Here is a 24587-nt window from a genome sequence, read left to right as displayed (position 1 = left end):
TTCCCACCTGACCCCTGGTGGCGGTCTGTTCCCACCGACGACGCGCATCCAGCCTCCGCTCCTCCAGGTCCCTCACCCAGGCGTCCCGCCCCCCCTACCTCGTCCTCCGGACCCCTCTCGGGCCTGACGTCCTCGCCCCCCCGCCCCCATGGTCCCGGAACCCGGCCCTGCCAACAACAGCACCCCGAACTGGGGGTCGGGGCCGCCGTCAGAGCCGGCGGGCAGCGGCTGGGTGGCGGCCGCGCTGTGCGTGGTCATCGCGCTGACGGCGGCGGCCAACTCGCTGCTCATCGCGCTCATCTGCACGCAGCCCGCGCTGCGCAACACGTCCAACTTCTTCCTGGTGTCGCTCTTCACGTCGGACCTGATGGTGGGGCTGGTGGTGATGCCGCCCGCCATGCTGAACGCGCTGTACGGGCGCTGGGTGCTGGCGCGCGGCCTCTGCCTGCTCTGGGCCGCCTTCGACGTGATGTGCTGCAGCGCCTCCATCCTCAACCTCTGCCTCATCAGCCTGGACCGCTACCTGCTCATCCTCTCGCCGCTGAGCTACAAGCTGCGCATGACGCCCCCGCGCGCCCTGGGGCTTGTCCTGGGCGCCTGGAGCCTGGCCGCCCTCGCTTCCTTCCTGCCCCTGCTGCTGGGCTGGCACCAGCTGGGCCGCGTGCGGGCCCCTGCCCCGGGCCAGTGCCGCCTGCTGGCCAGCCTGCCGTTCGTCCTCGTGGCGTCGGGCCTCACTTTCTTCCTGCCCTCGGGCGCCATCTGCTACACGTACTGCAGGATCCTGCTGGCCGCCCGCAAGCAGGCCGTGCAGGTGGCCTCCCTCACCACCGGCACGGCCGGCCAGGCCCTGGAGACGCTGCAGGTACCCGGGGCGCGCAGGGAGACCGGGCTCGTGGGATGGAGAGGAATGAGCAGCCGTTGGGTGCCCACGCGGCATCCATCACTTAATATATACACTTGCTGGTGACCTCCAAGTGGCCATTTCCAACACACATGACTCTTCTGCATTCTAGACTCAGGGCTAACTGTCCACAGGACAGCTGCGTCAGCATGCGGGGCAGGCTTCGAGAAGGTAGCATGTGCTAAGGGAATTCAGGGTGTCCCCACCCTCCCCGTCGTTCCTGTCATGGCAAATGGCACCATCACGGCAGTACCCCACAGAAACTCAGGAATAATTTTTCTCCCTCATGCTCATGGGGTTCATTGTCAAGGCCTGTTGGTGCTGTCCTCCTGAACACGTACCACCCCAAGGCCACCCCCTCAACCAGGCCCCCATTGCTTCTTTCCTGGAAGCCCTCGATAGTCTCCTACTGGCTTCCCCTGCTTCCTCTTCAGACTCACTCCTGTCTACTCTCTGCCCAGGAGCCAGAGCACTTGACAAAACAGAAGTGAGCCCGTCACTCTTAAGATAAAAGAAGAGACCCATGTCGGGATCTGGTCTGGGAATGTGGTCCTGCCAACCTCTCCAGCTTCACTTCCTCCCCTTGCCCTCTCTCCTTGTGCACCAGCCCTTCTGATGTTTCTGGAAGGCACCAGACTGCAGTGTCCAGGACTTGGCATCGCTGTTCCCTCTGCCTGGACAGCTCTTCCCCTTGGGCTGCCCTGTCTGACTCCTTTTCAGCTCACAGGTCACCTCTTCCCAGAGTCTGTCCCTGACCACCCTGTCTGCAGACCCATCGGTGCTCCCTCACCCTGTTATTTCTCCCAACTGTAGGTTTATATGTTGACTTGGTCATTTTGTCTCTCCCCCACGAGAGTGTAAGCTGGGCACATCTGGGGCGGTTTTGATCCCCACTGTACACCCTAGGTGCTTACTAATGACTTGTGAGTGCTAAGGCCCTGCAACATCAGGAGTGCGGTGGCTGTTCTTGTCACTCAGGCCATATGGCACCGGAGTCTTACTGTCTATTGTCCTAAACCCCCAAGGAACGGGAGTTTAGGTTGATGAGGCCTGAGGCCCAGAGAATTAGGTCACAGGCCCTGAGGAAGGTCCTGATGGGGCTCTCCAGTCTTGATGTAGCCCCAGGTGGAGGAGGCTCCTGCAGGATGGGGGGTACCTGGGGGCTTGGGTGGATGGGGGCTGAAAGGCGGGCCCTCCGAGCAGCTTGCCTGCCCCATCAACCAGGGGAAAAGGCCTTGGGTGGACAGGAGGTCCAGGCTCCAGTCTTCCTCCCTCCGTCTGTGCTCACTGGAGAACATTCCTGAATCACAATAGGTGGCTGTGACCCCGACTCTGTTCTCCAGCAGTAGGAAGGCTGCCCTAGGCCATCCACACTCTCTCCCTGGGTTCTTGTAAAGGAGCGTTTCCCAAACTCGAGGCATCTGGAACCACCTTGGGCCATCCGCCTTCTTTCCAGCCACCCACACGTCTCAGGCGGCTTCCTTCTGCAAATGTAGTTTGCATTTTTCTCTCCATCGCCTCACTTATCTTTTCACTTCCATGCATTTGTTTCGAAAGGAAACTTCTTATCTCTTCTGGAAATGGAAACTCGGGTCCCTTTGCCATTAACAGAAGGCAGTCCCAAAGACAGCGGCAGTGGGTGGTGGGAACCCCAGCAGTGTTGCTGAAGCCCGGAGGGGAGCTCCAAGTGGTCCAGCCCCAGGCTCGCTTCCTCTTTGGTGCTAGCGGGGTGTTAAAGACAGCAGCATCAACACCCACTTCCTCTTGACACAACCGGAAAAGGAGCCGGAAGAGTGCTGCAAAAGGCTTGTGTTCTCACTCTGTCATTTAGTTCTGTTATGGGTCATCTTCCTCTTCCGCGCTTTGGGGAGCTCTGCGCCAGTGACTAAGGATGAGGAGGTGGCTGGTCTTGGTGAGGCTGGGGTGGGACGGGTCTGGATTTTCCGTGCCAGGGTCACCTGTGACACACTTTTCTGTCCCTGAGGCTAATTGGCTGGTGCCAGGATTGAACCTGAGACTGTGGCCTGGAGCCCCCGGGGTGTTGACTGCGGCAGTCCCACGGTTTCTCAGTGCCCACTGTGTGCTGGCACCTGGCCAAGCTCGTGCCCCAAACACCCACCCGGGCAAGGACTACCATCATCCCTGTTGGACAGACGGGGAGCCTGGGGTTCCGAGAGAGGGGAGGAGTCAGAACCCAACACTTCCCAAACCACGCAGCTCCTAAGCCAGCCTCCTACCTGCCTGTTTTCCTTATTCTCTGCACAACTGCCTGCGTTTGGGGAATTTGTTTCTGGGACATAGCCTCTACTCCATCTTCTTGGGTCACGACCCCCTTTCCTCCCACCCAAGCTGGCCGGCCCCTGAGACTAGGCTTCCAGCCGGGCACTTGAGGCTCCCAGTACCTGGACCTAAAGGAATTGATGAGAATGAACAAAACTTGGGGTGCATTGGACCCCTTTCCTCTTGTCCTCAGCCCTACTTAGCCCTGAGCTCCCTTCCCCAATCCAGCCGCTAGCTTCTCCACGGAGGGCGGGGGACCAGAGGGGGACATGGGTTTCTGAAGCCCCAGCTCCTCTGGGTTTGAGGACGTGGTAACTGAGCAGGCTTGAGTATTTTAATCTCTCCTCCCACCCCCCACATCTGCTAGGTATGTGAACAGGCTTTTCAGAAGCCACCGGCCAGCTCAATGGTTTCAGCCAGGCTTTCCCAGCCCCGCGGCTGTGAGGTAGGGGTCTCACTTACAGCTGAGGCAGAGACTGGGCTGGGCATGAAGAGCAGGATATGGGGAGAGTGGTTTCAGAGTGAGTGAGATGCCGCCAGCGTAGGAGAGAGAGGGAGAGAGAGACAGAGCGATCTGTGCCAGGGTGGGATGGTGCTCATCCTCGGGAGGGACCCGTGTGGGAGCTCAGGGATGGAGAGCAGCAGGGGAGAAGCAGGTCTGCTGGGGCGTTTGCCTCCCCAGCCTCTTTGGCTCTGTGTCAGGACCTGTGCCTTTGGTCTGGAGCCCTTGCCCCTCTGTCTTCCTCCGCACCTCATCTTCCTTCCCTTCTCCCACCCCTCTCTCCTCTGGAGCCATCTCGCCCCCTTCTCTGCCTTCTACACCCTCCCATCTGCCTCTCCCCCTTCTCTCCCATCAGTTTCTCCCTCTCTCCTCCTCCACCAGCCTGTTCCACCCTCCCTCACCCAACTCTGCATCACTTTGTCTTAGCGATCTGTCTTCCCTTCCATCGCTGTCCTTCCTCCTCCTCAGAGGAGGCTGTGATCACAGAAATATCTCGGAGGAGGAGGAGGGGGCTGAGCTGGGAGAGGCTGACAGAGGAGCAGCGCCGAGAGCATGGCAGCCTTGGCTGCTGCTGGGAACAAGGTGGCCCGGAGCGGCCACAACTGGCTGCAGGAGCTTGTGGACCCGGCTCGTCAGGGGTTCAAATCCTGCCTCCTTTCCCTCCCTGCTGATGACTTTGGACCAGTCATTCAGCTCCTGCTGCCCCAGGGGTAATGCCACTTATCACATGAGGCTGTTTGAGGAATCGGTGAGATAACATATGTCAGCCTGGTACATACTAGGTGCTCAGCACGTGTTAGTTCGTCCCCTTTCCTCTTGGTGGTAAGATATGTGGTTCTGGAGAAATCATCACCCCTTTGAGCCTCTTTAGGGAAAAAAAATCTGCCACTGCTGTCAATAACAGCATCATCACCAGAAGCAAAGAGCTGAGTTGGACTCGAAAAGCAGAAATGCTGGCTGACGCTTACATGGGGCTTACCGTGTGCCAGGCACTGATCAGCTGACTTTGTGCATGTTATCTTCGTTAGTTCTTACTACAACCCTGTGAGACAGACGCCACTGTAATTGCCATTTTACAGATGAGAAAGCTGAGGCACAGAGAGGTGAAACTCCTCGCCTGAGGTCACCAGCCAGTTAGTAACAGAGCCACGATTTGAAACCAGACCGTCTGGCTCTGGAGTCTGTCTTAGAACCCTCACGCTATGAGTAGGTGATCGTAAAAATTTTGAATTACACAAGGGAATACATAAATACACTTTAAAATAAAAATCCAGGGGGTGCCTGGCTGGTTCATTTGGTAGAGCATGCGGCTCTTGATCTTGGGGTCGTGAGCTCAAGCCCCACGTTGGGTATAGAGCCTACTTAAAAAAAAAAAATCCAGCCATAGAGATAAAGTGAAAGACCCTCCCAAATCCCACCCAGTCACCTTCCGTTCCCAGGGACACTCTTATCGATTTAGGATATGTCTTTCTACTCCTGTATCTTTGTGTTTCCATGTTTGTTCATGCACCCAAAGAGACTTAGTGCTTTGTTTTGTGTATTTTTAAAAATTTTTATTTAAACAATTTTTAAAAAGATTATTTATTTGAGAGAGAGAGACCACAAGCGGGGGAGAGGGAGAAGCAGGCTTTCCGCCGAGCAGGGAGCCTGAAGCGGGGCTCGATCGCAGGACCCTGGGATCATGACCCGAGCTGAAGGCAGCCGCTTAACTGACTGAGCCACCCAGGCGCCTCCGTCTTCTGTATTTTTTAAGCAAATGGAGTCCTGTTGTACCTATTATTTTGCAACTTACCATTACCACTTAATATTGATGTTATGTCTTGGAGATCTTGTCATTTGACCAATTATATTCTTTTAACATCTATGTTGTCAACTATAGTGGGAAGGTACTATGGTTTATTTAACTGCCATCCTTCCATGCACATTTAGGCTGTTTCCAGTTTTTTCCAGGAATAGTGTTGCAATACACATGTCCATGTATGCCGAGTGTGCAGACGTGCTCGGGTATTTATTGCACAGGGGAACCTGTACGTGGGACTGCCTCCTGGAGGGGCAATGCCAGCCTGTCGTCCAGGCAGCTGCCCTCGGTGTCATTAAGGGGCATGCGGACAACAGCACATGGCCGTGAGGGCAGAGAGAAGTGGGCAGGTGCAGCGGGCATCAGCGGGACTCAGGGTGAGGCCAGTGGCTGTCACAGGCCTCTGCTCCATGAGGGCCTCTGGTGACAGTGCTGAGGGTCTCTGTAACCCCCCACATGCAGAAGTGCAATTTCTGGAGCTAGAAATGGCTTTCAATCCCTGACTCAACCTTTATCTGCTGTGTGACTGTGGGCAAGTTCTTTTGCCTCTCTGAGCCTCATCGGCAAAATGGGGATAATAATAGCTACCTCAGGTCAAGACTGAATGGCACGATGGGTATCAGATGCTGACACATAGCGCTCCCTAAATGTGGATGATGGTGCTGATTGGGGGTCACTTGGAGTGCTTTGCTTTGAGGCCTTGTACTGGGACACTGTGACCTGGGGAAGGTCCCCTATCCTCTCTGAGCCTTGGTTTCCTTCTCTCTTCCCTTTTGCCTGTGTTCTTGGGTCAACTCTTTGGGGAGAAGAAGAGAAAAAAAAAACAACCCAGGGTTGTCCCAGGAAGATTCCCAGAGAGGGAATCTGAAGCCATCTTTAATTCCTTCTCTGGAGCCCCCTTCCCAGTGATTGCCTCCCACCCAGATATCTCTCCAGTGTCTCAGTTCCCCAGTGCCCTAGAGCTCTGACAAGATCGGGGCTGTCTCTTGCCCCGCCCAGGTTGCCAGAAGTCAGGGAGGGTACCTGTGTGAGTGGCTCCTCTGGAGATGGTGGCTCCCTCCTTCCCTATTATCTATCCCCATCGATGGCAGCAATTTGAAGGGATGGCAGATCTTTGGGGGTAAGCAGGAACCTCTCCTCCAGGCTGACCACAGTGGGGCCACAGAAGCCATATAGAGTCTACCCTGGGAGGGAGAAAAGGAGATGATGAAAGAGAAAAGCAGAGCCTTTTCCCCCTCCCTTGCTGTAGCATGGTGAGTCAGAGCATTTGTCCTGACATCTGTGCTGCTTCGGGGAGCCTGAGCTGCTGGCAGAAGGACAGGCTCCTGAGGGTGCTCAAGATTTCCCCAACCTCCAACACGTACCACTGAACCGACCTCAGGGCTACCACGTACATGGCACTTAACTCTGTATCGGGCACTCTGCATGCATTTATTATCCACAGCCTCGCAATGACTCCACAAGCTGAGTATTGTTTTTCCCATTTTACAGATGTGGAAACAGAGACTGTCTCAAGATCACAGAGCGAGTAAGTGGTAGAGGCATGACTTGAAGCCAGATTACTTGTCTTACAATCTAGCTCTTGCCTCCGCACAATGCTGCCCCACCCAGACAGAGGGGAGAAATCAAGATCTTCTCTTAGGCTGCTCTTTGTGAATTTGTCCTTGGTATTCATATAACCAGATTTCACATGGATAAACATACTGAGGGGTGGGAGTTACGGTGTGCTTCATCTCCCCCCTCCTGCCCACCGCCATTCTGGACTCCTTGATCCTATGGAAAGATAGCATAGACCTGGGGTTTCAGCACCATGGACAGGACACCAAGTCTGGATACCCTGCAGAGGCACTGCGGCCCCTGCGCCTGAGAGCGGGGTGGGGTTTTGGCTTGGGTGCTCCGGGGGACTGACACATCTTCTTGGCTTTGCCACCACCGCCCCCTTTCCATCTGCGAGGGTTGCCGGGGAATCAGGTTCCCTTCCTGCCTCCTTCTGACTCTTCCAATTACCCTATACTCAACCCACCTCTGGCTCCCTGGAGAGCTAAGCTGGGCTCTCTTGCAGTTTAGGAAATGTTGGAGGAGGGGCACCTGGCTAGCTCAGTCGGAGGAGCTTGCAACTCTTGATCTCAGGGCTGTGAGTTTGAGCCCCACGTTGGGTGCAGACATTACTTAAAAATCTTAAAAAAAAAAAAAAAAAGAAACATTGGAGGAATCCCTTGCTCCCAAAGGCCAGGCGTGTTCCCAGGCTGCACACACGATCTTTACTCAGTTCAATGAACTGTGCACACCTTGGCATACTGGTATTTACTTAAATTATAAATGTAAGTTGGTCCCACTTTGTGTAAAACTGATGTATGAAAATCCAAATTGATTACAACACGCTCTTTAGAGGGGGGCTTCATGTCCCAGCTTTCGTGGGATTTGGGGGTTTCATGGCCGGGCCTCAAGGTGGTCTCTGAACCTGCTGGAAATGTGGGATGTTTTCTCCTTCTCTGTGTGTGCATGTGTAACAATTTATACGCTTTTTGTGTTCTGGGGAAAGGTTTTGTAGATTGCATCGGATTCTCAATGAGCTCAGGAGCTTGAAAAACTTAAGGAAACAGCTGGGCTAAAGATCGGCCAGTTCAGAGCTTTTTAATGTTTTGGGACTGCTGGTCACTAGTTTGCAAAGTCAAATTCTAACCTCCTCATGCCTGCGTCCCCTTCGAGGCTGCTGTGGGGCAGCTTCTTTTTTTTTTTTTTTTTTTAAAGATTTTATTTATTTATTTGAGAGAGAGAGAATGAGAGAGAGCACATGAGAGGGGGTAGGGTCAGAGGGAGAAGCAGACTCCCCACCGAGCAGGGAGCCCGATGCGGGACTCGATCCAGGGACTCCAGGATCATGACCTGAGCCGAAGGCAGTCGCTTAACCAACTGAGCCACCCAGGCGCCCTGTGGGGCAGCTTCTTTCTCCTTCTTTTCTTCCCCACACTCCAGCTCTTGAGGTCAATGTTTGGGAATGAAGATGTCTGTCAGTCCACAGTGTAATTTGAGTTGTAAAATGCCGAGGTCACTAGCACCCCTACTAGTCTAAAATTGATTTCATTGCAAACATTTACTCTGTGCACATGTTTTCAGAAAAGGACTATTTTGTGCAGGATGAGGGTAATGGTGCAGGCAAAATCATCCCTCCCAAATATGAGGAGAATCTGTCTATGAAGAGATTGTCATGCCCTGGGTGGCAGCAAGACCTCTTTTGTCAAATACTGTTGAATTGCAACTAATTCTTGTAGGGCCAGAGGCTTTGTGTGGTGCTGGGGCTCGCGGTCATGTGTGTTGACTTGTGCTGAGTGTTGTCTTTTGCGAGGTGGGTAGGGGGGTCTCCTGAACTGTCTGACAGTGTTGGTCTGTCTCACTGCCCTTCTTAGAGCACCTTGTGTCAGGGTCAGGGCTCAGGGCAGGGTCAGGATCAGGGCTCAGTCTATTGCTGAGCTCAGGCCACAGTGTGGGGCTAAGGCTGGGCTCAGTCGGTCCAGGGTTGAGGCTCCGTTTGAGACCTTGGTTATGAATTTCTGGGTAACTATCCGGGCTCAGTCTGGGACCATGAGCAGGGCTTGGTTTCTTGCTGATGTCAGGGCTTGGTCTAGAGTCAGGATCAAGGTTTGCTCTGGAGTCAAGGTCAGGTCTGCTGTTGGGGAATCTAGCACTACAGTTGGGGCTTAGTCAAGGATCAGGAGGGCTCAGTTTATTGCTGGTACTAAGGCTCAGTCTAAAATTAGGATTGAGGCTTAGTCTGTGGCTGGGAACAGGGTCAGACTGGGGCTCTTTTGCAGGTGACTTATGTATGTGGCCTTCCTTCCACAGGTACCCAAGACCCCACGCCCAGGGATGGAGTCAGCTGATAGCAGGCGTCTGGCCACCAAGCACAGCAGGAAGGCCTTGAAGGCCAGTCTGACACTGGGCATCCTGCTGGGCATGTTCTTTGTGACCTGGCTGCCCTTCTTTGTGGCCAACATAGCCCAGGTAATGCCACCGCAGGGGGTGGTGAGTCCAGGCCTCGCTGGGGAGGCCCCGAACTCCACCCCAGCCCAGTCATGGGGATAGAGGAGGGTGGGTTGCCTCTCATGGCATCTGTGTTTGTGGGTCCCTGTCCCATCCATGCTGGCCGGGGTGGTCGTGACCCTGCTCCGGGACGGAGCATGACGTACCCCATCTCTCCAGGCTGTGTGCGACTGCATCTCCCCAGACCTCTTCGATGTCCTCACGTGGCTGGGTTACTGCAATAGCACCATGAACCCCATCATCTACCCACTCTTCATGCGGGACTTCAAGCGGGCCCTGGGCAGGTTCCTGCCGTGTCCCCACTGCCCCGGGGAGCGCCGGGCCAGCCTCGCCTCACCCTCTATGCGGACCTCTCACAGCGGCCCCCGGCCCGGCCTGAGCCTGCAGCACGTTCTACCGCTGCCTCTGCCGCCTGACTCCAGTTCTGACTCAGGCTCAGGTTCCGGGGGCTCCTCGGGCCTGCAGCGCACGGCCCAGCCCCTGCTGCCTAGAGAGGCCCCCCGGGAGCCCCCGCCCCCTGCCAGGGCTGCCGTGGTGGTCAACTTCTTCAACATTGATCCTGTGGAGCCCCAGCTGCAGCTGCATCCCCTTGGTGCTCCCACGAACTGACCAGGGCTTGGAGCCGGTCGGGGGGAGCTGGACTGGATAGAACCAAGTCCCCAAGGCCTTGGACCAGCTCTTGGCTAAGGCTGGCAGGCTGCAGGTGTCCTGGGGGCCCTCGGAGTGTCAGTGGGGTGCACTGAGCCAGCCCCCACTGCCCCCCCCGGGGGGGGGACAGCTGGCTCAGATATGGTTTTCTCCAGGACGCCCCACTGCTGAGTGCAACCTGTGGTTGCGTGTGGAGGTGGCTGGAGGACTCTGGCAGAGGGGAAAAGGACTTCTGGTTCAGGTTAGGGTGAAGACAATCATCTTTGACATTTGATGAGACTGCAGGGGAGGGATGCCTCTGTCTGCAGAGGTGGATGAGTGCTGGGCTGAGTCCCTCATTCCTCAAAGGGTAGTCCTCAGGCCACCAGCATTCGTGGCACCTCCCTGGAGTTTGTTAAAAATGCACACCCCTACCCACCCCCCCACCCAAGACCTGCTGAGTCAGACTCTGCACGCTCGCAGGAGCCCCAGGTGGACTGTGCACACCATATAGTTTGAGCCACGCTGGCTTGGATGATCTTTAACCGTGAGGATGATTTGTTTTCAGTCTGGACAGCGCCTCAGGATGTGTGTGGGGCTGCGCAGAAAAACACCTGGCCCGGGAGTCAGGAAGGCAGAAATCCGAATCCCCGCTCCACTACTCACCAGCTCTTGCATAGGTCTCTTAACCTTTCTGAGCCTGGTATTCCATATACAAAGTGGGGTAACAATGCCTGCTCCCTAGGGTGTCACGAGGATCAGGAGAGCACGTGTAGAGTACCCAGTACCTACATGTGGTCCTGCCGTAGGTCGTACCAGCTGTTGCCACAACTCCTGGGCATCCAGCCCCCTTGGCCTCTCGCCGTGGGCCAGGAAGGGCTGTTTGTTCCCACTGTTTTTCCCATCTCCCTCCTCCTCTTCAGCACTGGCCCGGATCCCACCACCCGACTGACCATGGCTCCCACCTTTTTGCTCTGGATGCCGGGCGGGGCTCCCATCCCCGCTCCCAGGCTGCTGCACCGCCTCTCCCCGGGGGGCAAAGCGGGAGCTGGTGGTCTCTTGCTCAACACCAGGAATAGGTCTCCCTCCAGCCTGGACTTCCTGGGACCTGGAAGGGAACTAACTGAGGAGGCCCCACCTCCTCCTGGCATTGCCTGGGTCAGCCAGGGAAACAGGAGTGTCGGCCACTCGGGTCTGCAGAGCAGAGTGCAAGAGCCTGGTGTGGGTTGCTGCCCTCAGGCAGGTCGGTGGACCCTGGCACAGGGACCTGGGTTGTTTTTGAGGGGGGACTCTTGGTTCCCACAGTTTACTTGCCATAAGGTCCTTTTCAGTCTGAGGCCCCCCAGATCCATCCAAACTCCCAGGGAGCCCTCCAGTAGTGGCCTGGGGCTCTCCTTGGTGCTGATTAGATTCAACTCTGGTCCCGGTCACTGGCCACAGAGGGGTCATGGTGCTTGCTGGGGCTTCCCCTCTGCCCCCAGGCCTGCCCGAGTGGACTCCCAATAAACACTAGCTGAGGCAATGACCGTGGTGTGGACTGGATTTGCCTGAGGGGTCCCTGGGGTTGGAGAAGCAGCTGGTGGGAGTGGGATGAGACCCTGGGCAACATGAGCTGTGTGGACTCACAGTAGCAGTTCTGTAAATATTTGTTGAACGAACAAGCAAACACACACACGTGGGGACCCATTCAGCTCTTAATAGTCTAGTTCCTTCTGCTGTCCTCCTCCGGGCTGCCTCCCCCCAAGGGCTTGTCAATACTTTCTCTGCCTGGGCCTTGGTTTCCCCATCTCACAATGTAGAACCATCTCTGGCCCCTCATTCAGGGACAATGGAAGGAACACAGGAGGAGGCTTCCGTGGAGACAGATAGAGTAGCCGAGAACTCGGGCTCTGGAGTCTGACTGGAGTTTGAGACTGACCAGCTGTGTGACCTTGGGCAGGTTACCTAACCTCTCTGGGTCTCAAGAACCTTCAGTAACATGCAGATAATAATAGTAGCTACCTCATGGGGTTATTGGTAGGGTCAGCCGAGACAACCCATGGAAGCACTCTGTCCTTGCTAAATTCTCAATGAGTGGTACCTATTATTATTTTTATTATAATCATTACCCCCCTTCCTGCTATGGGAAATCCTTCCCCCGTGTAATTCATTCCTGTCCCTGGGCCCACTTCCCACCCATAGTGCATGCTGATTCAGCATATATTCATCACGCTGTGAGCTGCATCCAGAGCACCACGTAGCACCACTGGGGGGACCCTTCACATCACGTCCGTGTGATCCATGCTCCTGGGGTTCTGCAGTGCACAGCCTACATGACCGTGCAGGCACATCCGGCCGCACCTCCCCAGAGCAGAGAGTCAGCTGCGGACTCCCCACCTGCGTCTGCTCTGTAGGAGCATCAGTGGTGTCTGTGGGCTGGCGGGCAGCCCTGGTGTGTGGATGGAAGAGCAGGCATCCACCTGGGTTTACTGGGGCCGGGGAAGCCCCCTGGGCCCCCAGATGGCCAGCCAGCCCCCACCTGCGGCCTGAAATACAGGAAGCCCAAGGCTGGTAGAGTCCTGGGGCTCTAAACTGTGGTTGGTCATCTCTGCAGGGCTCCGGCCTTGCTTCCTCGGGGAGGGAACGCTGTCTCTCTTCGACTCCCCTCCTTCCAATTCCTTTTCAGTCCCAGTGCCTTAAACTTGGGAGATGCACCGGTGGAAATTCAGAGCTCACGTGGGGCAGCTGGTGGAGGGTTGTAAGGGAGTGCTACATGGAGGAACCTGGGAAGGCCGCTCGAGTCCCCTTCTGTGGTCAGTCCAGCCCTGGGCAGGGCCCCTGGGTCTTGCTGGCACAGTCGGGGCAGCCCAGTGGGTTGGGGCCCATGCCGTGGCTGCAGATCTGGGGGCTCTCAGCCGGGCTGGCAGTGGCAGGAAGGGAGGCACCTTCAGACTGGTCCAGCCCCGTTGGCACCTGGGCTCGGCTAGGGTCAGCGGGTGTGGCCCCTTTGGGGTTGTCTCCGGGCGTGGTCTTGTCTGATGAGGAGGTGGCTGCTGCCTGGGGAGGCTCCTCTTGGGGCAGACTGCCCGGGGCCAGCAGGAGCCCCTTTTCATCCCAGCCTGGCTTGGTGTGGATGCCCACAGTCTTCAGGATGATGTCCATCTGCTTGGCATAGTCCAAGTGGCCGCTGACCTGCAGGAGGGCAGTGAGTGAGGGCCACGGGGGGGGGGGCGGTCAGAGCCCTGCCCTCCCCAGGGCCCCCAGCGGAGCTCTTGGGCCTCACCCTCTCCCTCCACAGCCTCAGCCACCTGATCCCCAACGCCAGGACTCCAGCTCTCAGTGACCTCAAATCCAGAGTGGGCTGGGAAGCCTCTGGGCCCACGGCCACTCTCGCATTTATTAAACAAAGATGAAGGATGTTTCTCTATAAAATTCCTTTGGGGGCAGGAATCGTCACTAAGACAAAGGTTGAGAACTCAGAAGAAGGGCCCACCTTCTTTCTCAGAAAATAGAGATACCCCCACTTTTGTGTTGGGATGTGTCAGTGAGTGAAAAGTAGGGGTGACTGAGAACGCCCGATGCCTCACGGTGATCACGGACAATGCTCAACACGTAGTATATCCTTAATACACTGTGGATGAACATACTGGATACAGTCCTTTGACAGGTGTTGGCTCCTACCTGTAGATGAAGGAATTGAGCCAAGGAGAGCTAAGGTGACTTGACCAAGGTCATACAGCTAGGACGTATCAGAGTTGGATTTTCAATCTGGGCCTGTTCTCTTCATAGAAAATGAGTTGGGAGGGGAACTTTGAAAATCATTGCCATTTTACCAAACAGGAAAGCAATGTTCATAGAAGGATGGTGGTTTGCTTAATACACATGACACGTGAAGAGCAAAGCCGCATGGGGCTCGGCGCGAGATGCTGCATGTGCAGTCTGCTCAGCTCAGATCTGCTCCTGAAATGCAGCCGTGCGCTAGCCTCCCCCCCCCCCCCCGCCGCCTCCCCCCACACCCAGTCCTCGGGCTCTGCTTGGTGCCAGAGGCAAGTGCAAGACAAAACATTCCTTTTTGTTTAGAAAGAAGACTGGGGGGGGGGGACACTGGGGGCACTTAGGGAACCACACAAAGGCTCAGTTGATAACATCTGCATTTCCATTTGAATCACAAATCACACTGAGCTATTCAAATGAGTTTTCAAGAACACAAGAAGACAATTCCCTGTAAGGTTTTGTTACTTTCTCATAACCAGAACCTGCTGACTTCTCCTTCCTTCCTTTTTTTTTTTTTTTTAAAGATTTTATTTATTTATTTGAGAGAGAGGGAGAGAGAGAGACAGCACAAGCAGGAGAGGCAGAGGAAGGGGGAGAGAGAGAATCCCAAGCAGACTCCATGCCGAGCGCAGAGCCTGACACGGGGCTCGATCCCACGACCCTGAGATCATGACCTGAGCCGGAATCAAGAGTCGGACGTTCAACGGACTGCGCCACCCAGGCGCCCCTCATTCTTTTCTTTACAAATGCTTTTATTTTTATTTTATTTTTTAAAGATTTTATTTATTTATTTGACAGAGAGAGACACAGCGAGAGAGAGCACAAGCAGGGGGAGTGGGAGAGGGAGAAGCAGGCTTCCCGCGGAGCAGGGAGCCCGATGTGGGGCTCGATCCCACGACCCTGAGATCATGACCTGAGCCAAAAGAAAGAGTCGGACGTTCAACGGACTCCGCCACCTATGCGCCCTGAACAAATGCTTTTAAACAATGTTCAGTGAACACACACACAAGTATACATGCATACAAGGGGCTTTTTAGATCCCTGGGTTCAGGGTGGAGGTCTAGGTGGGGCAGTGTCTTCCCACAGAGGGTGGACATTACTGGCTGCAAGGCACTGGAAAGAACCTAAGTTTGGCATCAGCGAAACAGGGGTTCCAGCCTCAGCTTTCTCTTACTAGTAACTGGGGGAGTCCTTACAATGTCCTGAACTCCAGCTTCTCCATCTGTAAAATGAGGATCATGACACCTACCTTGAAATTCTACTACGAGAGTTCAAGGGCCGGGCACTTTGTAGGAATCAGCATATGTGACCTCTAACTATTATGTTCCATATATGGCCCAAAACACTTTCATAGGGACATTACCCAATTACAGTTAGTGATACCTACCTCGTGGGGTGGGTGGGAAGAAATAATACATACAAACCATGAGGTACTGCACCTGGCACATGGCCAGTGCTGCATAAATATGAGCTCCCTTGCCTTAGTGTCCTTGGAAGGGGCGATGGGGGACAGAGGGCAGGCCTTAATGGGGCTGATCCATTTGGGAACCCCAAATGGCTGCTGAAGCTCTAGCCATCACATCTCAATTCCAGCCAGCAGAAACCTAGACCCACAGGGACAAACCAGAACTGCTGAAGGGCTGGTGCTGGGCTGGGTGGAGGCAGACAGGAAGGGAGGGAGGTGCTCGTGGCCCCTGGCAGTAGCTGATTCCAGGGGGAAATCCCACCATGCAGCTCTCCTAGAACGCACAGCCCTGGCCTTCCTTGGCTCCACGTTGGCTCGGGTCTCAGCCAACCCTAGTCTCTGAGCTGCCACTCTGCAAAGACCCAGGGGGAACACTTGCTGGCAGAATTCCAATTTTACCAACTTTAGCCAAAGGGATGGGAGAGCCGAGGTGAGGGGGGTGGGAGAATGTCTTCTTGGTGGCGGGAAGGTCCGCTGTGGCTGATGCAGGACCCTCTCCCCAGCTGTCTGGGTGGAAATGGGCCACCCATCCGGATTCACGCTGGGGGTCACTGGTGCTGAGAAGCCCTCCCTGACCGTCCCACGCTGGCTGGGGGACGGTCCCTGGGGCTCCCCTGTGACGGTGTTCGCTGCACCCCATCGTCTTTATCTGCTCACACATTTGTTCTCTGACGGACTGTGAGCTAGAGAGTGCACGGGCCACTTGCGACTCACTCGGGGCCCACGGCTGGCCCCGTGCAGCGGCCCCTGATCCACACAGTGTGGACGGGCCTCGGCACCACCTGTTTGCGGCCTCGCAAGGCACCGCGGGACTTGCCCAAACAGGGGCCGCTGTCCCTGCCTCCGCCTGCCACCAACGCCTTCCAAGCCTATCAGGCCCTCGGGGTCCTCTCCCTCCTGGGCCTCCGTGTCCTCCTCTGTGACACGGGGCCGGCGAATGCACCTGCACTGTGTGCGCGGGTGTGAGGAGTCAGGGAGCTGACACACGGGGCAGAGTCACGGACACGTGAGCGCAGTGGCCTCGAGCCCAGGCTCTGGTAGCTTCCCCGGGCTCCACCCCTCACAGGCAGCCTCAGCTTGCACAGCTGTATGGCGGGGCCGCTGTCCCCCCCTCAGCGGGACGCTGTGCGGACTGATGACACACGATCTCTAACGCGCGCGGCGCCGCGCCCGGCACACGCGGGCTTTGTAGCCTGAGCTCCTGCCCCGCCCTGGGCTAAGCTCTAGAAGTCAGCTGGCACTTCCTCTGGGACATGAGGAGTCCGGAGACCCCCGTGCTGGCTCTCGTGCCCCCCAGAAACCTCACGAGTTGGCCCCTCGGGTGGCGGCATCCCCCACCCGCTGCACCCCTGGCCCCACACGGGAGAGGCCGAAAGGCAGGGCTGGCGCTGGGCTGGGTGGAGGCCCCTGCCCGCGCCGGGGCCAGCCGCTCACTCCCTGCCGGCTCAGGCTAGTCCGAGGCCAGGAGCCACCGCAGACCACGTCCGGGTCGGTGGCCGACGCGGGGCTGGTTCACGAAGGCTCTGCGGGCGTCGGCCCAGCAGGGAGAAGGCAGACCGTGTAGACCTCGCTCTGAGCACCGGGCAGCCGGCGCGGCCCCCCCAGCAGTAACGGCGACTCTCTCCAGCAAGAATCCTCCAGAAAAACCAGAGGGCAGCACAAAGGCAATGCTAATTACCTCCAATTACCCTGAAGAGAGAGCCTCTGCTTCTTGTGCTGTGCCCCTAATGTGTCATAAGGAGCTACGATCAGGTAAGAGCCACGAAGCCGCCTCAACGGCGGTCCGAGGAGGGAGAGGGCTCTCAGGGGCAAAAGAGCCAAAGGGGGTAGCAGGGGCAGGAGAGGAGGGACCTGGCACTGAAATGAAGGCCTCGTACGGGCCGAGCATCTTACACGTGCTGCCCTGGAAAGTGATTCCCCCCATTTCATAGATGAGAAAACTGAGGCACACAGAGGTTAAGTCACCGGCCTGAGGTCACACAGCCAACACGCCAGCGGCACAGCCTGGCCTCTCTGGGGCCAAAGGCTGCGCTCTTGCCACTGTATCCCCCTCAGGGGCTTCCCAGGGCAGAAGGTGGGTCTTGCCAGGGTTCTGTGGTGTTTAAAGGGAATTTCATTTACAAGGGTTTCTTCTGATCCTTTTTACTTTTGATTCAATAGGACAGTGACCCCGGGACACAGGTCAGGAGGCCTCGCTCTGGTCCTGTGGTGTCGTGGTCTGGTCAGTCAGCTCACCTCACCCCACAGGGAGGTGGACAGCACAGCCCTGGGCCTGGTGGCACAGTGTTCTGGGGGCGGGGTCCAGGTGCCCGGCTCCACCCACCATCAAGGTGCGGGGGGTGGGGAGGGGGTCACTGGCACGGGCTGCTTAGAAGCCCGGGGGGAAGCCCGAGTCCTCCAGAGTGGCCTTCCCTCGGGAGGGTCTGGTCTGTCTGCTCTCAGGCAGGGTGGTGCCTTATGGAACCTGGGGGAACGGGGATATGCTGGGAAGTGCTTGGCACTCAGGCAGGGTGGTGCCTTATGGAACCTGGGGGAACGGGGATACGCTGGGAAGTGCTTGGCACTCAGGCAGGGTGGGGCCTTATGGAACCTGGGGGAACGGGGATACGCTGGGAAGTGCTTGGCACTTGACCACTGGCAGCCAACCATGTAGTAACTGGAAACCGGGGTTCTTGCTCTCATGGGCCCCTTGCATCGCAAAGCTCTCCTAGAACGCACAGCCCTGGCCTTCCTTGGCTCCACGTTGGCTCGGGTCTCACCAACCCTCGTCTCTGAGCTGCCACTCTGCAAAGACCCAGGGGGACCACTTGCTCTGCCTGCCTGGGGACGTAACTGCAGCTTAGCGCCCTCACCCTCCGGGTAGCGGGCACTTCTCCCAGTGCTGGCCATATCTCCCTGAGCAGGAGCGATGCCTACTGGCCTCAGACCTGGTTTGAGGCCTGCTCGGCCATGTTCCCACTGTGTGACCCTGGGCAAGTCCCTTAGCCTCTCCGAGCCTCAGTGTTCTCATCTGTACAATGGGGACGCTGGAGCCTGCAAAGGCTTAGGGCAGAGCTAGATATGGAGACTGTCCCACATGAAGCTCTTAGCTCTGTGTGACAGGCGAGTGCAGGAGGCTGAGGTTCCTTCAAGCCCGAGAGGTGGCCCTAGAACCCAAGTTCGGTGCGTCCCACCCCATCCCCAGCAAGAATTCTCCTGAACTGGGCGCCTGGGTGGCTCAGTGGTTGGGTGGATACCTTTGGCTGAGGTCATGATCCCGGAGTCCCGGGATCCAGTCCCACATCGGGCTCTCTGCTCAGCGGGGAGTCTGCTTCTCCCTCTGACCCTCTCCCCTCTCCTGCTCTCTCATTCTCTCCTCTCTCAAATAAATAAATAAAATCTTAAAAAAAAAAAAAAAGAATTCTCTTGAACCATCTGCACCCCCCGACCTAAGCTAGTCTTTGATATCCAGGACTACTGTGGGGGGGATGGGGGGCCTGTTCAATTGGCAGGCTCTGCTCCCAGAGACTGATCTAAAGGTCTGTGCATGGGGCCCTGGGGTCTGCATTTTATTTATTATTTTTTCCCAGTGTCCTTGGTAGGGGGTGTCTTGCATTTTAAATAAACCCCCAGATATTTCCAAGGTGGGGGTTCCTGGAACACCTTCCCTGCTCTGCATTCCACCGTGTCACAGCCTGGCCCGTCAGGGGCTTCCGTGGTCTGGCCCCAGTCCCTCCACCTGTGTCCTCTGGGGGCTCTCAGTACTTCCAGGGGAACCGGACCGTCCTGATGAGTAACTGGGGGTGGGGAGGGGCGGGGAGGGCACTAATGTAGGGCCCAGAGCAGGGGCTCTGGAGGTGCACATCCGGGCTGCTGATGGCCACTTGTGTGACAGGAACTTTCCTAAGCCTCAGTTTCCTAGTCTGTGAAATGGGCATAATCATGGCTGCCCTGGGGGCTGGGTGAGGATTAGAGACAATGTGTGTGAAGGACGTGGTGACAAAGCCCCGGCACAGAGACAGTGCCTGTAAATAGGAATTACCACCCACCCCCCGCCAAGCAAATTCTCATGACCTCCCTCCTCCAGGGTGAAATGGGCCGGTGTCCCTGGGGCCGGGGGTGGCTGGGCTGGAGTCACAAAGCACCCCCGCTGGCAAATGCAGAGCTGGCAATACTCACAACAGATGACAGGTCCACGTTCTCCACCCTCCTGTCCTGCAACAGCACGGGCTGTAGGCCGGCCACGTGGAGCTGCACGGAGGACGTGCGGTACACGAAGCTCAGCAGCCAGTCCCCCCTGCGGGCAGACAAAGGGGTGATGTCAGCCCTGGGGGTCCCACCTGGCCCTGGGAAGCCCGGTCGGACCTGTGCACCTGCGGGCAGGATGGTGGAACAGCGGCTGCCTCTTTGGGGGTGCTGCCCGGGAAGCCCCAGAAGCTGTCCGTTTTGTCCCTGCTGGGTCCCCAGAGCTGAGAACAGTGCCTGGCATGCAGCAGACGAGTGCCTGTGGGATGCACGCATGCGAACCCTGGACGACGTTCTCACGAGTAAGCATGTGGCTTTGGAGGGGTTTCCGGCTCGGGGCTGGGGGGGTGGTGGGTGGCTGCTCTAGGGCTCCATGGGAAGAGAAAGGCAGCAGGGGTCCTCCTGGGGTGAGCGGACCGTGGGGGCTGGGGGCTTCTGTGCTCTGGGGTACGGAACTCAGGGGTCTGGGTTCCTGTCTGGCTGTGAGCTGGGGGGCCCAGCTCACCCTCTGACTCAGGTCCGGCCCAGCCTGCAGGCCTCCCTGCCCTCAGCCATCTTGGAGGCGGCAAGGCTGGCTGCCCAGGCAGGTCCCGCCCTGGGAACACTCCTTCACTTGCACGGGTGCGGTGAAGCCCGCTCCTGGCACCCTCATCCCTAGCCAGACACACCCCTACAGTATTGAGGGAAAATAACCCTGGACCCCGTGCTACCTGTTTCTTGAGGTACCATGAGCACTGTCCATGGAGGACATGGTCGGAGGGGCCCACGAGACAGCCTTCCCCTCAAACCCTTGACTTCGTCCGGTTGAAGCCGGGCCAGCCGAGACAGCACTTGGCCTCACTGCTCAGCAGGTCTGTGCAAGTGGACACTGCTCATCTCCCCTCTGCAGGGGGGGACTTGCATCCAACTTAGCACATCTGGTTGTGTTTTATTGGGACCGACTCACTCTGGTTTGCATGGCAACGTGAGACCATGGTATTTGCGTGCTCATGTGGAAGAAGGGTCTCTCTCGCAGTGCTGCGTGAACCAAGAAGGGGCTCAGAGTCCGGGGTCCCTGGGCGCTCTCCAGGCCCCCTCGCAGGTGGTCTCTGACCACAAGGGTGCTCCTGTGCTTACCACCCCAGAAACCCCTGGAAGGACTGGGGCACAGAGTTGAGGGGGCCCTCTACAGACCCTCCTGTGGTGTCCCACACTGAGTGCCCCAGCCCTGACTCCCTTTCTACTGTCATCCGCCCGGTGCCCCAGGCAGAAACCAGTGGGGCAACGTCAGGCCCCCTTCCCCCAGTGGCCAACGCACCAGAGTCCTGCTGAGTCTTCTTACCTGCACCCATACCGGTCCCTCTGCCCCAGCCCTGCGATCAAGGCAATCCAGCCTCCACGGACCAACGCAATGGCCTCCTCCCTGCTCTCCCTGCTCCTGGCCTCTCCTCCCACACGCCACCATGGCTTTCCTGAAACACCCATCTGACCACGGCCCTTCTCTCTTAGAAGCTGACCGTGTCTCCCCACTGCCTGTAGGCTTTCTCTTCTAGAAAATTCCTTTACTCTCTCCAGAGAACAATGCTTGCCAGTCCCAGTGATTATCTTAATAGAGGGGGCCCAAGAAGCACTGTCTCTAAGAACGGACGGCCAAGTGGAGAAGAAAGATTCACTCAAGTTGTTCTCTTGCACTAACCATGACTTATGTGCATCAGATACTGGGTATGAGGGGGGTCCATAAACATTTCTGTTATAGACAGTTATAATGAGCCAAGTCAGCATCATCCCTTCCACATTGTTTCTGTCTTCATTATGACAACACTCTACTTAAAATGTTAATTGCTTCTGGCCTGCAATGTTTCTGCTGAAGAAAAAAAAGTTAATTGCACTTCCTTGTGTACATTTAGGGATAGAACAGGAACATATGTTAGAAGGTTTCATATCCTCTAAACTGTGCTGAGCAAACCACAGGGTCTTCCCTGGCATTCAAGACCCTTCTCCATCTAGCATCTGTCTCTCTTGCCTGGGGTGGGCCATAATCCCACACACAGGATCACACAGAGCCAGGCTCTAGTCCTGCCTTGTCAGTTCCTAGCTGTGTGAGCCTGGGCCAGTTGCTTGGCCCCTCTGGGCCTCAGTCTCCTCACTACATCTTACCGCCCAGGGTGGGCAGGAGCGTATACTGAGATGGCACATCATGGACACGGTGCTCACGCACGTGAATATTCAGGAAACATCTGGTCTGATTATGCCTCCTGCTCTGGGAACCTCTTGCTTGGCCCAGTCTTCGTGTGTCTGGTGGGCTCTTATCCATCCTTTCAAAATTCAGCTTGGGTATCACCTCCCCCAGGGAGTGCCCCTGAGCCCCTCCACCTGATATTATTAATAATTTGCCCCTCATGTGCCTGGAATATATGCTCCTCTGGGGACATGAGTCCCATGTCCTCTGTGTGTCCATTCTTGAGTCTTTTCCTTTTCTAGGCAGAGAGCTTTTTTTTTTTTTTAAAGATTTTATCCATTTATTTGACAGAGAGAGAGCACAAGCAGGGGGAGAGGCAGACTCTCTGCTGAGCAGGGAGCCTGATGTGGGAGTTGATCCCAGGACCCTGGGATCATGACCTGAGCTGAAGGCAGATGCCTAACTGACTGAGCCACCCAGGTGCCCCTATATTATACATTCATAAATGTTTAGTTTTTGGTAGTTTTGGCCTGAACACTCTCTGCCTCCCCCCCCCCTTGCTTAAGGAGGTTCAAAGCAAGTAAAACACCTTTGGGGACCCAGACTATGAAATCTTGGTTGGTGCTAGAAACTACAGTTATTGTGGTCTGAGTTCCTTCCTCCTACTCTCCCTGCTTTCCTCCTCCTCCTCCTCCTTTCTCTCCCTAGAGAGATGGCTCAGGATCTCACAAAATAATTGAAAACCAAGCTTATTAGCCTCAGGTTTGCAGCAGAACATACGGGTTTAATAAGTGTTTGCTGCTTTCATATTGCACCCATGCAATTTTAATTCTTTCCCTTTGCTGTTTATGAAAAGCACCAAATAATCATGTGCTATGTGAACGGGCCCTGTTATTATAACTGCTATAGTTTATTGGACACCTACTAAGTGCCCGCCCTTTTCCTAAATAAGGTCATTTAATCTCCCCAGAAGCCCTGTGCAGGAGGGACTATTATTCAACAAGTAACTGGCTGAGCCAAGATTTTAACTGAGGACCTTTTTTTTTTTTTAAGAGAGAGTAGTGCATGAGTTGGGGGGGGGGGGGGGGGGCGGTTTGGGGGGATGGAGAGGGGCAGAGGGAGAGGGAGAGAGAAAATCCTCAAGCAGACTCCCCACTGAGGGCAGAGCCTGACCTGTGGCTGGACCTCACAAGCCTGAGATCATGACCTGAGCCGAAATCAAGAGTCGGACGCTTAACCGACTGAGCCACCCAGGCTGAGGCCCCAACTGAGGACCGTTGGACATCAAACCTGCAATGACTCTGTGCATCTGTTTCTGTGTATCTAGTCCAGCAGGATCAGAGAAATCAGAATGTGTGGGATCAGAAAACTGGCACATTAAGAATTTTGGTGGATATGGCCACTTGTTCTCCAAAAAATATTTACTAAATTCAACTGTCACATCAACAGTGTATGGCAGTGCCCATTTCTCCACATCTTCACCAACACTGAATGTTATTCATATTTCAGATGTTTGATAATCTGATGGGTGATAAATAGTATCTTACTGATTTTAATTTGCATTTATTTCACTCATGATGAGGTTGGGCATCTTTTAAAAAATTTATTACTGTGGGGTGCCTGTGTGGCTCAGTTGGTTAAGTGTCTGACTCTTGATTTTGGCTCAGGTCATGATCTCGGGGTCATGAGATAGAGCTTGCATCAGCCTCCAAGCTCAGTGGGGAGTCTGCTTGAGATTCTCTTCCTCTCCCTCTGTCTCCCCACCACACTCTCTCTCTAAAATAAATAAATCTTTAAAAAAATTAATTGACTCTTTATTCTGTGAGTTTATGTGTAGATATCCTTTGAACATTTTCCTATTAGATTTTTTTTTATTGATTTGCATGGGCTCTTTATATATTATGGCTCTTTTGTTTCTTTGTTCTTCCTACCATATCCTAATTCTAAGAACTCAGCTTAGAGTATAAGTGAGAGAGCTAAACTGTTGGTCAGAATTCCTGTGTCCTGGCTAATGTCCTCTGTCTGTGGCTAAAAGTCATCTTTATCTTGAGCTCTGAACTATACAGCTGTTGCTATGGGCTAAATCATCAAATGATAAAGACTTTCCAAATCTGTTCCATTTAGTTTTGTGTCCTACTTAGGATGGTTGGGCTTAGATCAAAATTAAATTTAACTGGCCTTAGTTTTCTCATTTGTAAATGGGGATTTTTTTTTTTTTTTTTTTTTTTTAATTTGACAGAGAGAGACACAGAGAGAGAGGGAACACAAGCAGGGGGAGTGGGAGAGGGAGAAGCAGGCTCCTGGCTGAGCAGGGAGCCCGATGTGGGGCTCGATCCCAGGACCCTGAGATCATGACCTGAGCCGAAGGCAGACGCTTAACGACTGAGCCACCCAGGCGCCCGTAAATGGGGATTAAAGTACTAACACCACAAGGTTTGGGGGAGGATTAAAGGAGATCATGATCACAAAGACAGGATGGCAGGTGGTAAGAGTCTAATATTCCTGATATCCTCCCACTCACATTGCGGCATTGTTGCATTTTTAGTTTTGACTTTTTAATAATTGTCTATTTCCGTATGTGCCCTTTCCACTAGACGTGAGCCTCTCTCACCGGGCCCATCTTTGCATTCCCGTGCCCAGCTACGGTCTTGGGCACAGAATGTTGGATGATCCTGCGTCGCCCCCAACCTCAGCTTGGAGCCTCTTTCTCCCTGCAAACCCGAAACATATTCTTTAGAATTGGGAATCCAGCACTTTGCTCTTTCTCTATGCTTTGCCTTTCCTGTGATCTCCCCTGTCCTCTGGCTTCAGCGGAAGCTGGGGACCCCACTGGCCCTC

General features: G+C 55.4%; 2 protein-coding genes across 4 annotated transcripts in view; one reads left to right on the top strand and one right to left on the bottom strand.

Annotated features, from left to right (window-relative positions):
* The first annotated feature begins 136 nt into the window (after positions 1–136).
* Positions 137–10582, top strand: HTR6 (5-hydroxytryptamine receptor 6). Its single transcript, XM_032392322.1, has 3 exons — positions 137–862; positions 9325–9483; positions 9682–10582. The coding sequence occupies exons 1-3, from the start codon at positions 149–151 to the stop codon at positions 10129–10131; spliced, it is 1323 nt and encodes a 440-aa protein (XP_032248213.1). The 5' UTR covers positions 137–148; the 3' UTR covers positions 10132–10582.
* Positions 10583–12243: 1661 nt separating this feature from the next.
* The window catches only part of TMCO4 (transmembrane and coiled-coil domains 4), an 88256-nt gene continuing 75912 nt past the window's right edge, over positions 12244–24587 (bottom strand). For all 3 annotated transcript variants that reach the window (XM_032392303.1, XM_032392292.1, XM_032392313.1), the window contains 2 exons: positions 19526–19643; positions 12244–13320 (listed from right to left, as the gene is read on the bottom strand). In XM_032392303.1, coding sequence (XP_032248194.1) covers positions 12943–13320; positions 19526–19643 — 496 coding nt within the window. In that variant the 3' untranslated portion in view covers positions 12244–12942. The remainder of the gene's footprint in view (positions 13321–19525; positions 19644–24587) is intronic.

Source organism: Phoca vitulina, unplaced genomic scaffold, assembly GCF_004348235.1.
Source record: "Phoca vitulina isolate PV1807 unplaced genomic scaffold, GSC_HSeal_1.0 scaffold2, whole genome shotgun sequence".
NCBI classification, from domain to species: Eukaryota; Metazoa; Chordata; class Mammalia; order Carnivora; family Phocidae; genus Phoca; species Phoca vitulina.
This window is presented reverse-complemented; position numbering and strand designations above follow the sequence as displayed.